The sequence below is a fragment of the Calonectris borealis genome, unplaced genomic scaffold (assembly GCF_964195595.1).
Source record: "Calonectris borealis unplaced genomic scaffold, bCalBor7.hap1.2 HAP1_SCAFFOLD_170, whole genome shotgun sequence".
Classification (NCBI taxonomy): domain Eukaryota; kingdom Metazoa; phylum Chordata; class Aves; order Procellariiformes; family Procellariidae; genus Calonectris; species Calonectris borealis.
Genome location: NW_027441556.1, coordinates 69,311 through 84,291, shown reverse-complemented (window position 1 = coordinate 84,291; position 14,981 = coordinate 69,311). Strand labels below are relative to the sequence as shown.

Genomic DNA, 14,981 nt, shown 5'->3' with positions numbered 1-14,981 from the left:
CCTGGGATGCAGTGAAAGCAAGGGCAGTCAGATGTGCAGGCCAGGCAAATCCTAACCAGTGCCAACTGGAATGAAATTTCTTGAAAGTTAACTGAGGTGCAACGCTGGTGAGCATTATTTGCATTTAACCATGAAGTCTGACTTCCCTCCCAGGCTTAATCAGTGCCCTTCACTATGCTCTAAAAATATGCAAATCCATAACACAAACCAGGAGTAAAGTTCAAACCCTCTAAACAGTGGGTTAGGTCAATTTATATCCTGCATTATATCCTGCAACAGTTTTCATCTGTGAGAATGACTAGAAGCATGACTAGTGAAAATGAATACCAATCTTGAAAGATCTATTTAAGCCAAGAGTCCGTTACTGAAGTACTATTTCAGAAGTGAATGCATACCAAGTATAATTGTCGATGGCTTCCTGCACATTTCTCTCAAATACTGCTGGAAGAGATTCTCCACTTTTTCCAGAAAGACATTGATTCGCAGAACCTCTGGACAGTCCCTTCCTATAAACACAGAAACACATCATTCCATAATATTAAATATGGTTAACTGACACCTCCACTGGAGAGGAAAAAAAAAAAAAAAGATGACAACAACTCTGTTGAATTTTTTTTCAATCCTATCCATCAACGCAAACATTTGCTTGAAACAAACTACCTTGTTTTAAAATAGTTTTTATTTACCTTATTTACAAAAGTATTTTTCAGAAAAATGTACATTTAATTTGAGATTTATTTTACCCCACAGGCATCCTCCTTCAATTTTGCACTTTAAAACTTGCACGAAGCACACAAAACGCAGCAGCACCTCACTATTGCAGGAATAGAGCAAAGGCACAAACCAGTAATTGTCCATACAGTAGTTATTTAGCTATGTGTTTCTGTTCAATCATTAACATAGAGTCCATTTTCTCAGATGTCTCTCTGCATAAAAAGAAGTTACAGATATGGTGCCAAGCAAACAGTGGTCTTTACTAAAACTATGAACTCTCAACTTGGCTGTTTTAAGGGATCCGAGATATTAGTGTATCAGGAAACATGGGAATTTTCTCAATATATTTACAGGCCACAAAGCATCAGTTCTTCCAGTACCAAGGACTCCTTAACGCTATCTTAAAAACCAAGCCACAAACTTTCTAGTATTATGCCTTTCCAGCATAAGAAATGCTAGAACCTGTCTTTTTTGGTTCTCCAAATTCCTGAACACATGCTCAAACTTTAAAACCATCTCTTACAAACCACAGATAGAGCAAGACAGAGGAATGCCTGCACTTTTATTGCTAGCCTTAAAAGAATACCTTTTAATGAAGGAAAAGGCTTTTTTTTTTTAAACAGAAAGTGTTTATAATCATACATTTCTATAATCCCTCTAAGTTCTATCATTAATACGTAAACCAACCTCTTCAGAATATATGGTTGTGTTAAAGTGTTCCTCAGAAACACTTTTACAGCAAGAGATTACTTCATCTGTGGAAGTTTCTATTTTCATCCCATAAAATCCTCAGGTTATAACCATGAATAGCAGCACGATTGCATCAAAGTACATTTGTGAATGAGTAACTGTAAGAAAACAGCTCACAGTTCAAGAATTTTCTTGATTTCTTTAGCCAAGAACTGTAGGTTGGCCCTGCAATAGTTAGGATTGCTCTGCCTTCTTCCTATCCTTTCTGATATTTATCTTGCCTTTATACAGATTACAAAGATACACACACATCACACATCCTACTCCTATGCCTTGGCTAATAAGCCACCAAAAACCTACCACAAGTTTAAACATCAGGGAAGACCTTGAATTGCAAATCCTTGGAGGCTGGTACAACAGCAGTGGACAGTATCTCTACGTGTTTGCTTTGAATTTCCTCCCTCTTCCCTAGGCATCTGCTTTTGGCCACTGTCAGAACCAAGAGGCCCTATGAAAAGTGGTACAGTTCAGTCCCATGAAAACTTCATTTTGTCATAACACCAAGATCTACCTCCCAGGCAATAACAGAGAGCTCACAGTCCATCTTCTACATGGAAAGCTGGTTCCTTCTGTTCACGTACATCCCTCTCTGCCATTTCATTTGCCCTGTTACTGCTCAGATAGTCTTATAAGACCTTTCTCGATATTTTTTCATAGCTGACCCTTGTCCTTAGTATTTTTCCATAGCTTAATATCACCACCAAGCCTTCTCACTTCACTGCTCACCCCTTTATCTGGTCAAACAGCTTGAACTGCCCTGGACAGATCCCTATGAAACACCACTGGAGGAGGAAACCATTTACTGCTACCCTCTTGTTTCCCACTGTAGTTACTTGCCTGTGCAAGAACCCTTTCCTCCTGTATTCCAGGTGCTTCATTTACTCGACAGACTTTTAGCAACCTAAGCTAACTACACTGATTGAATCTCCTGTATCTATAAGGCTTTCTGACTTCTCAAGGAACCCCAGGTGGAAGCTTTTTGTGGCTTTGAAGGAAACCTGAACCTACAAACATGAAAAAACAGAAATACCACCAATAAAATTTCACAAACTTTCTCTGTGAAACAAAGCATATGCATTACACTTAATGGCATAGTACATGATGCAAGGTGGAGCAAAAAAGTGTTTCTGCTACATCGTTCTACTGCGTGCAGTGGTACTACTCCTCCTGACTCCTTGGACCACATTAGAAGGTGGCCAGGTACCATTAGAAGGTAAGCCAGGAAACGACTGTAATAAAACAAAACGAAAGGAAAAAACCCTCCCAGCACATCCGTAGCACACTTCCCCAGCGCTGGCAAGCGAACACCGGGGACTGCAGCAGCCCGCTCCCGACTGCTCTCCAGCCCTAATGAAAGTCTCTGCAATTGCAGGCATTAAACGATGACGTACAAAATAATAACGCTGTCCGCCTACACCGCCAGTGCTTCAGCCGCCCGGGGAGGGTTAGCAAGCCGGCCCCGGCCCCCTCCCTGCGGCAGGCTGCAGCCCCCCGCAACCAGGCAAGAACCAGGGCGCAGCCCCCCCGGTCCGGCCGCCCACACTCACCCCACGACGAGGAGCCCCTGGCCGCTGCAGCAGCCGCCCGGCGGGCCGGCGCCCCGCGCCCTGCGCATGGGGGGGTCGGGGGCGGCGCAGCGCGGCGCAGGCCCCCGGGCGGCCCCTCGCACCGCCCCCGGCCGCTGCAGGGCGGCGAGGAGGAAGAGGACGAGGAGACGGCGGCGGCCCGGCAGCGCCCGCCCCGCAGCGCCTCGCCCCCCGCCCTGCCCTCGGCCCGCGGGCGGGCAGCGCCGGGGTGGCTCTGCAGCGGCACCCCCGCGCCCCGGGGCAAGGGCTGGGCTCCCCCAGGGCTCCCGACGCAAAAGGGCGCCCGCAAAAGTAAGCCTCAGCCTGAACGGGAGGGGTGCGTATCTCCCCCGCCTCTGAACACACAGCCAAAAAAGGCTCGTTTAGGGCCCTTCTGCCCAGGGAGGGTTTCCCTTGCCTTTATAGATAAAAAGTTACGCGGTGCTGGACAACTGAATAACAATTTTCCTTGTTAATTAATTGAGTTATCCTCCAAACCATCCCTGTGCAAATCATCGCTCTCCCGGAGCACGGGTGACAGGGCAGAGTACAGGCTGTCAGCTGCAGATTCACACTAGACCATTCACCTCTAGCTCCACTATATAAATTCTGGTGTCTATGTATTTTGCTAAAAGCCTCTCTCAGAGGAGGAAGTACATCTGTTCGTAAGCAAGAAGAAAATGAGTATTCTTACTGGGAAAGAAGAAGAAAGGCAACATTAAAAATCCTGAAAATTAAGACTGGAAAAGTATGGTCTGTGAAACCTCTCGCTTCCGGAAAACAAACGGCAGCATTTATATGATATTTAAAGTTTCATAACCAAAAAAAACACTACACGCTAAGAAAAGTGTATGGAAAACGACTATGCATTTTTCCTCTGACATTTAAAGAATTCTTGCCAAACATAGTTTTTAAAAAAGTCCACATTCTTCTGATCCAGTGAAACATTAAGATTTTACTTTTACATGTGTTGTAACAGCTCTCCTTGCCTTTAGCAGTCATTCTTCTGTAAGAGTAGGTTTATCTGAAATCTCACACACAGAAAAAAGCATAATTCTTTGTCAAGCTACATGTATCCAACAAACAGCTGAAGATCTAGAACATGTCCAGGTTAAGAAAACACAACATTAACTCTAAATACTGCACGTATATATGTTCATGGAATGCAACTTTTACAAACAGAACACTGTAAATCTCACAAAACAGAACTACAGTTGCACTTCCAAGAATATTTAGAACATGAAGCAAATTATTTCCCTGAAACCTGGCAGAAACCTGAAGATTTTCTATATCTTATTTCAAACTATGTATCCTGAAACCCTGTTTTGAGCTAAGGGAACTGAATGCTGTAATGCTATGCAGGCTCTAAAAGGATTTCGCTATCATCTAGTTTTGGTCACTTCTGTCCTAAAGATCACACATGTACAAAAATAGTCGTTAAGAGTCTTTTGCTTTTTTTTTCTATTTTCTAATCTGCCAGAACAGATTAGAAGAAAGGCAACACACTGCCTAACAAAGGGCCAAGACCACACACCCCTACATAAAGTCCGAGCAGGCAAGCTTTGCAGCAGAGATTTACACTATCAGTCCAGGGACAATGCGTATTTGCAGACTCCTCATGTTCACATATGCAAGCAGCAGAGAATGGCAAGCAAAAATGCAGATACAAAGTCATCAATCACTTTTTTTTTAACCCTTGTGTCAAGGGTAACGATTATGGACGTTACATAACTAATTATGCTACAAAATCTCTACCGCGAGGAAGACTGATATCCACAGTAATTGTCTGTGCCCCAGCTGACTGCCGTGGTCACCTCAGCTTCCTCCCCCTTCAATATGCCTTACAACTTACACTTCAAAACATTAAAAAAAGAAAAAAAGGCATTTCCACAGTGGCAGAACTCCAGTTTGCACAAAACATTGAAGGCAGCACTGGCTGTTACTTCAGCTCAACAAAAGGTTTCAGTAGGGGAACACGTTAGCACATGGGATAGCCTCTTCTAGCTGAAAAAGTGAAAAGAAGCACATTCACAGCGCAGACAACTGAAAGCAAAAAGAAGAAAGAAACCCTGTGATCTTTTCTCTAAATCCCCAAATCTCGTGGGACAGGCATTTCCAATAACAGTTTATTAATAAATAGGCACATAACATAACAATGAAGTGTGTTTAAACTGGTTCTACTGCGTGTAATTTGTTTCCTTTAAAAACAACATTCACAGCACAGAGCCAATGCACAAAAATAATTCTATACTAGGCTGAATTAACCTCAATCAAACCGTTGGACGTGCTGTTTATTTCAGACTGCTCTAAGTCACTACATTTCCTTACAGGCGAGAAAATAATAGTCTCAAACAAAACTGTGTCAAAACAAAGGAAAATATAAGGCTGCTCGTGAGTTTGAATGATGTGAAAAAAGGATCGTGACTGAAATAGAGCAAAATAAGAACGCAAAACAGGACGAGAGAAGGCCTGAGCAATTGAAGCAGCTTGTGTCTTCAGTCAAATTTCAAGATCTTTGTTTTTTATTTGTTTATTGTAAAGAGGCATGGGGGGGCTAGAGCCTTGTGGGCAGGAAAAGAGTCTTAAATTTGGTCGATCTTACATTTATGTATTCATTGCAAGACATACACAAAACGTTTGATTTTTCTCCCCTCTTTCCTGAAGCAATACACAAAATTTGCCTAGCTGCTTAGATCAAAATGGGATAAATATAATAAGCCCAGAAGTTTCACAGTTGCATTTAGAGGTCGAACTGTGCTCCAGAAGCATTTATACCATCAACCTCAGAATGCTATACAGAGGTAAGAGAGCCCTTTGGTCTACATTAAGAAGAAAAGAAGGGGGCATCAGATACAAGGAAAAATAGACTAAACAAGAAGAAAAAGTGAGCCCGTATGGACAAAAAGCTGAAATTTAAAAAAAAAAAAAAATTAGAGCTTCGGCTTTCCTTTCCTATTACAAGTCAGGAAAAATATGTCCCACCACACATGAAGGGCTTGATATGAAGGCATAACAGAAATTTTAAAAGAGAAGTTGCAGGCTTAAGACAACACAAAGGCAAGAGAACTGATGAATATGGAAGGAGAAATGTTTTGAGATTAATTGAAAAAAAGGAAGATGAGGATGTGAAGGAAGAGACCTAGCATAAGATGCACAAGCCATTACATGGGGTTTTGAAGACAAAGAGCTGGAAGGTGGTATGTGAGGTCACAGTTCTGAAGGGGGACAGGATGTATGATTTCATCAGTAGCAGATTATTTTCACAGCTGATTTGAAACATAACTGCTAGTTTTGAGGTCAGCATTATGTAAGGTAGGTTTTGATTATTATTCCCCTAAATATATTATTTTCGTTTATCCACTCTTAAGCTCATATCCCACATTTTCCTACATTCACTTAGTGTAAAGACTGAGACTACTAACTAAAAAGTTAGATTTTGTGTAACCTTTTTGCTTTTTGGAAGGCTTGTTTGTCATTGCAACTGCAAGAAATAGTCACTGGTCAGCCCTCACACACTGCCACCAAGTTATACAAAAAACGTTAATAGGAAAAAACACAATAGCAACTGCATTACTCTAAACCAACGCCTTTCTTCCTCTCTTCCCACCAAGGCAATGATAATTTTATGGATAATTAATTGAGAAGGAGTATATTATTATTATTATTACTACTACTACTTCCACCACCCTAATTTGGAACTGGAGAGTGTTATAAAAGGAGATGCCAAAAGGCATTCAACCAGAGGAGTTTAGAAAAGTCAATGAACAGAGAAAAACACTAACTTTACTAGCTATTGTACATGTACATGAGACCTCTCTAACAGATGAGTAGACATCTATTTTGTAGCCACAGCCTCTGATAAAAATATTTATTATACACTGCTCCATTGCCAACAACGTATAATATCCTGATCTCTAATAAAGCTGCTGCCTTGTTGTCTAAGAGAATTCATTTTCTCAGATCTCCCATCTTCTTTACATATTCTTTTCTATTTTGGAAGCATGATTTGTAACAAATGTAAATATACTAAATACATCATACTCTCATAACATGACATGCTTTATCTTAAAATCTGACATTATTAATTTCATTCATATTCTCACTTTCTGCTGGTTGTTCCATCCCATGCTTAGTTTGTAAAACCAAGAGATAACTATTATTTCTATGACAGATTTATAGAAAACTTTGATATGAGTGAGACTATTAAAAAAAAAAGGTCTCTTTAGCATAAACGTATACATCTGTGGGAAGAAATTGATTTTGAAATCACACCATCCTTTGTTACACTGGTTTGGGACAATTACCATGGGAGCCTATTTCTTATTCTTCTTTGAAGCGATATAATGAACAGAAGTTGTTACTCCACAAATCCACCCTGCTTAAATATTCCTCTGTAAAGGGTTACTGGCAACACAGTGCCCACCTGGAGCAGTTTCATGGGAGTGAATAGACCACTCCTGGTCACTATCTTATTCACAGAGCAGAACACATAAACTTCATTACAAACGACACTGAGTTATCGTCACTGCACAAAAGGGCCCTTCCACATGTCCCCCAGCTGCTTTCTGCATCAATGACGAACAGTATTCCAGGCATGCAATGCAGCATTGTAGTTGAACTTTATACCACAGAAAGTACAAAGCTCATAGGAAATACACACACCCTCTTCCACCTAGGTGAGGTAGTCATCTGTCCAACTTGGTTGCAGTTGACCCTGCATTGCTTGACAAGACAGATGTTTATTTACTTATTTTTTTCAGACAGACTCAGAGGACCTTTAAGAAGATAAGAGCACTTCCACCCTCTTGTAACAACTTCAGTGACCACAAATTGCCAAGTATGACAGACAGTACTGAACATCGTTGGCAGATCCTAGAGGAGGTATATCTGAAGACCCTGCTGTAGCAACAGTGCTCAGGGCTGAGCATACTTACGTGTGGTTAATACAACAGCACCAAATGCTTCCTTCAGCAGTCTGGACCTTTTATGAGACAGATCCAGTGACTTTCACAACTGTTGAAAGCACTCAGTTTGGCTCAGCCTTTAATTACTTATTGCGGCATTACAAAGGAAATCAAGGTAGTTGACAACAATGCGTGTTCCTGCTTACAATCCCTAATTCTTCAGCTTTCTCAAAGTTAAGACAATTATGGTATATCTTGAAAAGTCATCTCTGGAATAGTTTAGCTGAGGTAATCCCAGTAGGTACACAGCAAATGAAGCAGAATCATGAGAAATTTAATAGATCTTTCATGTAGCATTCGGCAGAAAATTATTTTAAGACAGCTATAATATCCATTTTGCCTGTTTGCTTAGAAATGACATGGCTCAATGAGGGAGGAAAAAAAGTCTGCCGTGGAAGGAGGTATAGCAAACATTTACCTTCTACGCTTCCAGCAACATATCATCTTTATCATTATCATTACTGAACATGCCAGAGGCTGTGTAGCAGATTTGACAGCTAGCAGAGATACACAGCAAAAAATGTCAGCACACGTCTTTGTTGATCAGTGTCACTCCAGACCCAGAGATGTTTTTCATTTTGCTCTCTTACCTATTAACGAGCATTGTCAAAAGCATTTCAGTACTTTCAGTCATCTTGCTCATTGTTCAAGGAAGTATTGACTTCATCTGAAGGTTGAAAATAATAACCTTTACAGAGTTTTTCTACTGTTAGCCTTTTATTGTACCACTCGATTGGGCCCTTCCTTTTTCAGAAATGGCACTTACTATCTTTGAATCTATATACGGGTTACTGATGCTTTGATGATTAGACGACCTTGGGAGCATTCATACAGTTGAACTTTTAGTGAATTTTCAGGTGACAATCTTTTTGATCTGACCAAATTAGCATAATTTGCCACAATGTAAAGTTCTTCGTATGTAGCTAAAAAAAATCTTTTCCTAAATAATCATAAAAGCCATGCTTGGTTCTAAAAGAAGATAGCTTTAGAATACACTGCCTTCAGCTCCAGAAAGGAGGTAACCTTGAAAGACTTTGTCAAAGGAATATCATTGCTTATCAGTGCAACGTAGCTGATCAATACACATCCTCATTATCTCATGATAACACTGCAATGACTATGGTCTAGGTAGGCAAATGGCCTCCAAGATTGATCTTATGATCAAATCCTTCATGATTTGGTCTTATAACTCAGTTTTGGGTAGCAATTGCATAATGGCTAGAGGGGAAAAAAAAAAAATCTTGGCCAGCAGAAGACCCCACTGCAGCTCGGAACCACTATTTCTCTTTGCCTCCAAGTAGCAACAGGTTGTCTCAGAACCTGAATCCCAGAGCACAGAGGTTCCTTGGTACTTTCCCGCATCACCTTCTACAACTTGTTAGTCCTCTGTGGCAGCCTTCTGCACACAGCGTTCACTAGCTGCACTCAAAATCACCTCTTTTACCCAAGAGCTGCTTCTCCTTAGGGTTAAGGTCTCCACTTGATATTGCATCTGGAGGGAAGAAAAATCAAAAATAAGTGAACATAACTTTCTTTTAAACCACTGACAACACATATAGCAGTGCACATATAGTATCCTCCTGCATCTTCAGGGGTACTTCTGAAGAGGTGGAATAAGGGAAAAAAAGGCCATCACACAAATAAGACTCTACACTGCACTGGTGAAGGCCCACCTTAAGTACCGTGTGCAGTTTTGGGTGCCTCAATATGAGGAGGACATCAAACTATCAGAGCGTGTCCAGAGGAGGGCGACCAAGATGGTGAAAGGTCTCGAGGGCAAGACTTACAAGTGGCTGAAGTCACTTGGTTTGTTCAGCTTGGAGAAGAGAAGGCTGAGGAGTGACCTCATCACAGTCTGCCACAAGGTGGGCAGTGGAGGGGGAGGTGCTGATGTCCTCTCTCTGGTGACCAGCGATAGGACACATGGAAATGGTATGAAGCTGCGTCAGGGGAAGTTCAGATCGGACATTAGGAAAAGGTTCTTCACTGAGAAGGTCAGTCGCAGGTCGGTGGAACAGGCTTCCCAGGGAAGTGGTCATGGCACCGAGCCTATCAGAGTCCAATGAGCACCTGGACGATGCTCTTAGTCATATGGTTTAGTTTTAGGTAGTCCTGCGAGGGAGTTGGACTTGATGATCCTTATGGGTCCCTTCCAAATTGAGATATTCTATGATTCTAAGAATAATACCCTGTACATACAACACAGCATTCTAGGTGGATATTTGTACTACACAGACTTAAGTGCAATGTCTAATATTAGGCATTTTCATATTGAATCCTGAAATAGATTTAAGGCTTTTGCCACCATGATCTGCGTTGAGTTCTGCTCCTATCTTTACAGGACAGAGTAACAACAAACTGTTTTGATTTTAAAGCTAGGCTTAGTTCTTTAAACTGTATGTATATAGTAAATTTATTCTTCTACAAATTTTGAATATATTTCAAAATTATAAAGCCTTTAAGATGGCATGAGCTTGCTGAGTATTATATATTTTTTATCTACTTTTAATTTTAGTTCATTGTGAAAATGGAAACACAACTATAATAGTTGGTTCTAGGAAATACAAACAATTTCTGAGAACAAGATATGCATATTAAGTACCTCTTCTATTTATAGAAGTAAATCTGACTTTTTAATATAAATTATGAATTAAGAAAAATACTATCATTTTAATTAACTGCAATAATAAAGAATGCTAATTAGTGTCTTAGAGAAGGTGCTTTGTTTCTTTGGATCTGATAGGAGATATGTACTGCTGCAGGATCAAGTGTCTGTGAACAGACAGGGAGGGAGGGAGTAGCACCCTAACAAAACATTTGCAAGTGGTCCACAAGACTTTCCCTTTATATATTTGTCACTGATATACGTTTGAAAATTCAGTTAATATCTTTTCATAACAGACTTCTTTCATCAGCATAACATCAAAGAGCTCAGAAAAACTTTCATTTCAAGCAATGAAGTTGTTTAAGACTCTGTTTTAAATACCTTACAAAATTTTTCGGTGAGATCAAGACATTGAGTTTATAATGTTAAAAAAAAAAAAATATATATATATATAGCTACTGCATCTAGTCTGCTTTTCACACAATGAAAACTGTACTTTCACTTTTATTCACTTAAACTTCCAGATAATGTTCAATACACTAATTCATCTGCTACATTGCCAGTAATACTCGGTATCAAACTTCAGCAAGTGCTCCAATATTCTGCCAAAACATTACACTCCAGAAGCCTCTCCCTCCAATTCTGTAGCCATTAGCAACAAAAACAAGGATACAACTGAAACGCTGCCAGTACGGGTACACACCTCTTCCAGCACTTATCTCAAGTATAATCAATCTTTCGGTAAGTTCCCAGAGCAGCATGTCCTTATTTCAATGTTTTTTTTTCGTATCAGGAGGCATTAAAGAGCATATTTCACACATTTTAAAGCACGAGTGCTCACTATCTAAATATGCTGAAATAGAGGCGTGTCAGCCAGAGCAGAGGTATTGCATGCTGATGATGGACAGTGTTCAGTTAGGTAATCTCCTGCTGCACATCCATAAGAAATCCCTCATGCATACTAACACTTTCTGATTATTAAGAGCAGCCATCGAGTCACTGTGCTAATCCTCTATTCCTCGCTGGTTGCAGCCTGTGGGACATGATGCCACTACGTCACCCAGCAGCTAACCAGCTTTCTCCTCACGTTAGCACCTATGAACTGAATACACATGCACAGCAGCGTTCAAGCTGTGTGTCCATAAACAGGTCAACAGACAAAGGCATTTCTTCTTAACATAGGGGGGGAAAATTATGTACACTTTAATTTCACGTTATGGAAAGATAATAAAGAAACCAAAATCATGTTCAAGTGTTGAACAATGCATTAAAACCTCTGGTGACTGTTGAGATAAGAAGATGGTTTTAGATAGTAGATAGAAAGACAGTAACCAATCTATTCAGAAGAAGCTACATGGCCAAAAGACGACGTATTTTGAAGACTATTAGGAGTTCAACACACCTAGCCAGGAGCGGGAACAGTAAGGATGTAAAAGCTATCACTCATTCAGAAAGTATTGTGAAAGGCAATGAGCAGGAGGAAGAGGGGGAATAACAGAAAAGGAGATGAAAACAATGGAGAGAACATGAAAGCCTCTAGAAAGAGGCTGTAAAATAGAAAGCAAGACAAAAGGTTTGGGTTCTTTATGTCATGTTTTAGTTCTGTATTACCCCTTGTAGCATAATAAGCTGTAATAAAAAATCTACAAGAATTTACATTTTGGTGAAGAAAATTAAAGTTCCAAGTATGCTTTTTGTAAAGCGTTGGAATACAGTCATGTCATTAAAAATATTAAAGTAGTCAATCAGTATGACTTTGGGCAATTGGTCACATTAAGTATTTTTACCAGAATGTGTTTTCCTTGGTTACAAACTAGACATACTTTGTAAATATATGTTGAACTCTAAACACATACTCTCTAAATCTGTACACATGGCTTGCTTGTATTCCATCTCAGCAGCTATGCATTATTTAATGTTTTACTTCTGCACCGCTTAGGTAGTTGGGACACATTTTAGTGAGTGACAAGTACAGGTTATTGAGGTAGAACTTGTTCAACTTTCACATATGTAATCCCATATTTTTAATCTACTAAAATTGTGAAACGCTTTCATATGTGCTTCTGTTTTATTTACCAATGGACAGTTATTTGCTGACCATACAACTGAATGCTGTGTTTCATTTTGCCTCACTATGAAGATGTCTGGATGAAAACATTGTAACGATATTCTCAGAGATTGTTAAACTGTCTCATTGCCAGATATTTCATTGCACTGTTTAAAGCATACTATTAAGGATTTATCCCTTACAGTTTATAGAATAAAAGCATTCCAGGCTCTCTGAATGGGGTATAAAGTGTGCGTATACATATTTTTAGCAGAAATGCTAAAAAGCTTTACACGTTAATCCTCGCATAGTTCCAGAGCTTCTAAGAACTATTTAGAATGTGCTTTTGTAAAAAATACAAGGGTAAGGGAAAAAAAATATTTTTAGCAATTGCTTCCTATATTGGTCACTTAAGACTTCCCTTTCAGAAGAAATTATCTGGTAAAAATAATCTGTGTGTCAACTTGTGTACATTACACAGATGTGTTTTCAAGTGAAGGAGTCAAAACAGTACAGAAATCCTCACCCCTATTACCCATATAGCCTACATGTATACACATGCACAAGTACACACACCACTTCTAAAATTTTCCAACAAGATTCTGGCAACAGCTAGAAAAGACTGGTTCATTCAGTCCCAAGTTCAGTGTTTTGTGAAGACAGGAAATCTCTAAATCCTTTAGAACTTGATCAAGCTGACAGGAGCTATTTCACCACTGAAAAGACCACGAACTTCCAACAAACTACTGCAGGATCCAACAACCTTCTATCTTATCAGAAATATTGCAGAAAAAAAATACTGGTGCCACTATGGGCCAAAGCAAAACTAAAAAGTGTAACCCCACAAACAATTGCACGCTGACGAGCAATAAAAAAAACATTATAGACATTATAAAGTAGAATGCATTTCTAGCCCCCAACTCACAAGATTTTAGAGGAATTCACAGTCACAGTGAGGTGTAACAACAAGGGCCCAGGTCCCATCCTCTTCTCCTTTCCATGGCTAATGCTAGTCCCGCTCACCGACCACTGGATCAGAAATAAAATGCCTGGTTGTAAAAATACCACCTTCGTTTTCTATAAACGACACAGACTAATATTAAAGGTACACAAGAGTAAGTTCTTAGCATCTGAAAGCACTAAAAGAACTTTGAGGAAAATTGGGATTCTTTGGTTTTAGCTTTTTTTTTTTTGACATTTCTCTAGCTGATTAGCTACTTGCTGGAAACTTCATAAGACTTTACCAAAAACCTTATCTTACATATAATATTATAAAATGCTAGGAATTATTTTTACTTCCATCCATCTAGAGGAACATGGACTTCGATAGTACCATGTAAAATTACAATTTACCTCTAAGCTCTTTTGCACTTATTTGCAATGAAAAAAATAGACCACGGCAAACCACCACGTTACTACATTTATTCTTTCAGATCAGTACAACAATAGAAATGAGCAGCTAAGTAACACTGCAATGCTTTATCTAGGTTAGTATGCATTGCAGCGTGAAAGAGATCTATTGCTTTCAGTGGTTAAAACAGGAGACAGGAAATCTGAGTTTCCATCTTCTGCAGCTCATCAAGTTACTTATACCCACATTTTCAAAGTTAATCATTTTGAAGGCCAAAGCTTGAGCTACTGAGAAATAAAAGCTAGCAGTAGATAGTGACATTTTTACATCGCAGATAAAGCTACCCTTCTCATACCAAGTTCACAAACACGTTTTCCACGTGTTAGAACTATCCTGAAAATGGGGAGCAGTGCAATTAATTTCTACAAAATATTACCCACTCCTAAACAACATAACTTAAGCCTTGCCCAATTTACCCTTAGATCAGCTAAGGGCTGTTATCTCCTCTAGTTATTGCAACATGTTAGGATAGCAATAACGACGTTTCTTAAAAAAGGAATCTACGCTTGGTGTCACCAGCATATTGTGGTAAGCTTAGCACAAGGCATCTTATTATCCTCCCAGGTATTTTCATGATCTTATATAGCAGAATATATTTTTTCAAACAAAGTAATAAAAATGGATTTTTTTTTCCTCTATTTGAAGAAAAAGAGATGTATTCATTACCGCTCCTTCAATTTGATTAGAAGGATAAGAAATCACTATGTAAATAAACAGTAAATGTAAAATCCTACAAAGTGCTGCTACGGTTTAGCCCTACACAGTATTAGGACCAGTTGTTGGTAGTTGCAGAGCTCAGAAAATTCTCCCAAAGTACCTGGGAAAGATAGGAAGAAATCAGTGCTAGACGTTCACTATTTTGCACTCTCAGGGTATTTTGATTGCTATCAACTTGTCAGCACCTAAGAAAAAAATAGTAAGACAT

The 14,981-nt window shown here is 39.6% G+C and overlaps 1 protein-coding gene across 5 annotated transcripts in view; it reads right to left on the bottom strand.

Moving 5' to 3' along the window:
* The window catches only part of FAM149A (family with sequence similarity 149 member A), a 48,546-nt gene that overhangs the window by 27,689 nt on the left and 5,876 nt on the right, over positions 1–14,981 (bottom strand). For 4 of the 5 annotated variants that reach the window (XM_075139351.1, XM_075139353.1, XM_075139352.1 and 1 more), the window contains exon 2: positions 396–506. In XM_075139351.1, the coding sequence (XP_074995452.1) occupies positions 396–506 (111 nt within the window). Of the gene's footprint in view, positions 1–395; positions 507–3,011; positions 3,075–14,981 lie in introns of those variants that run through there. The other variant, XM_075139350.1, reaches the window with a different exon arrangement.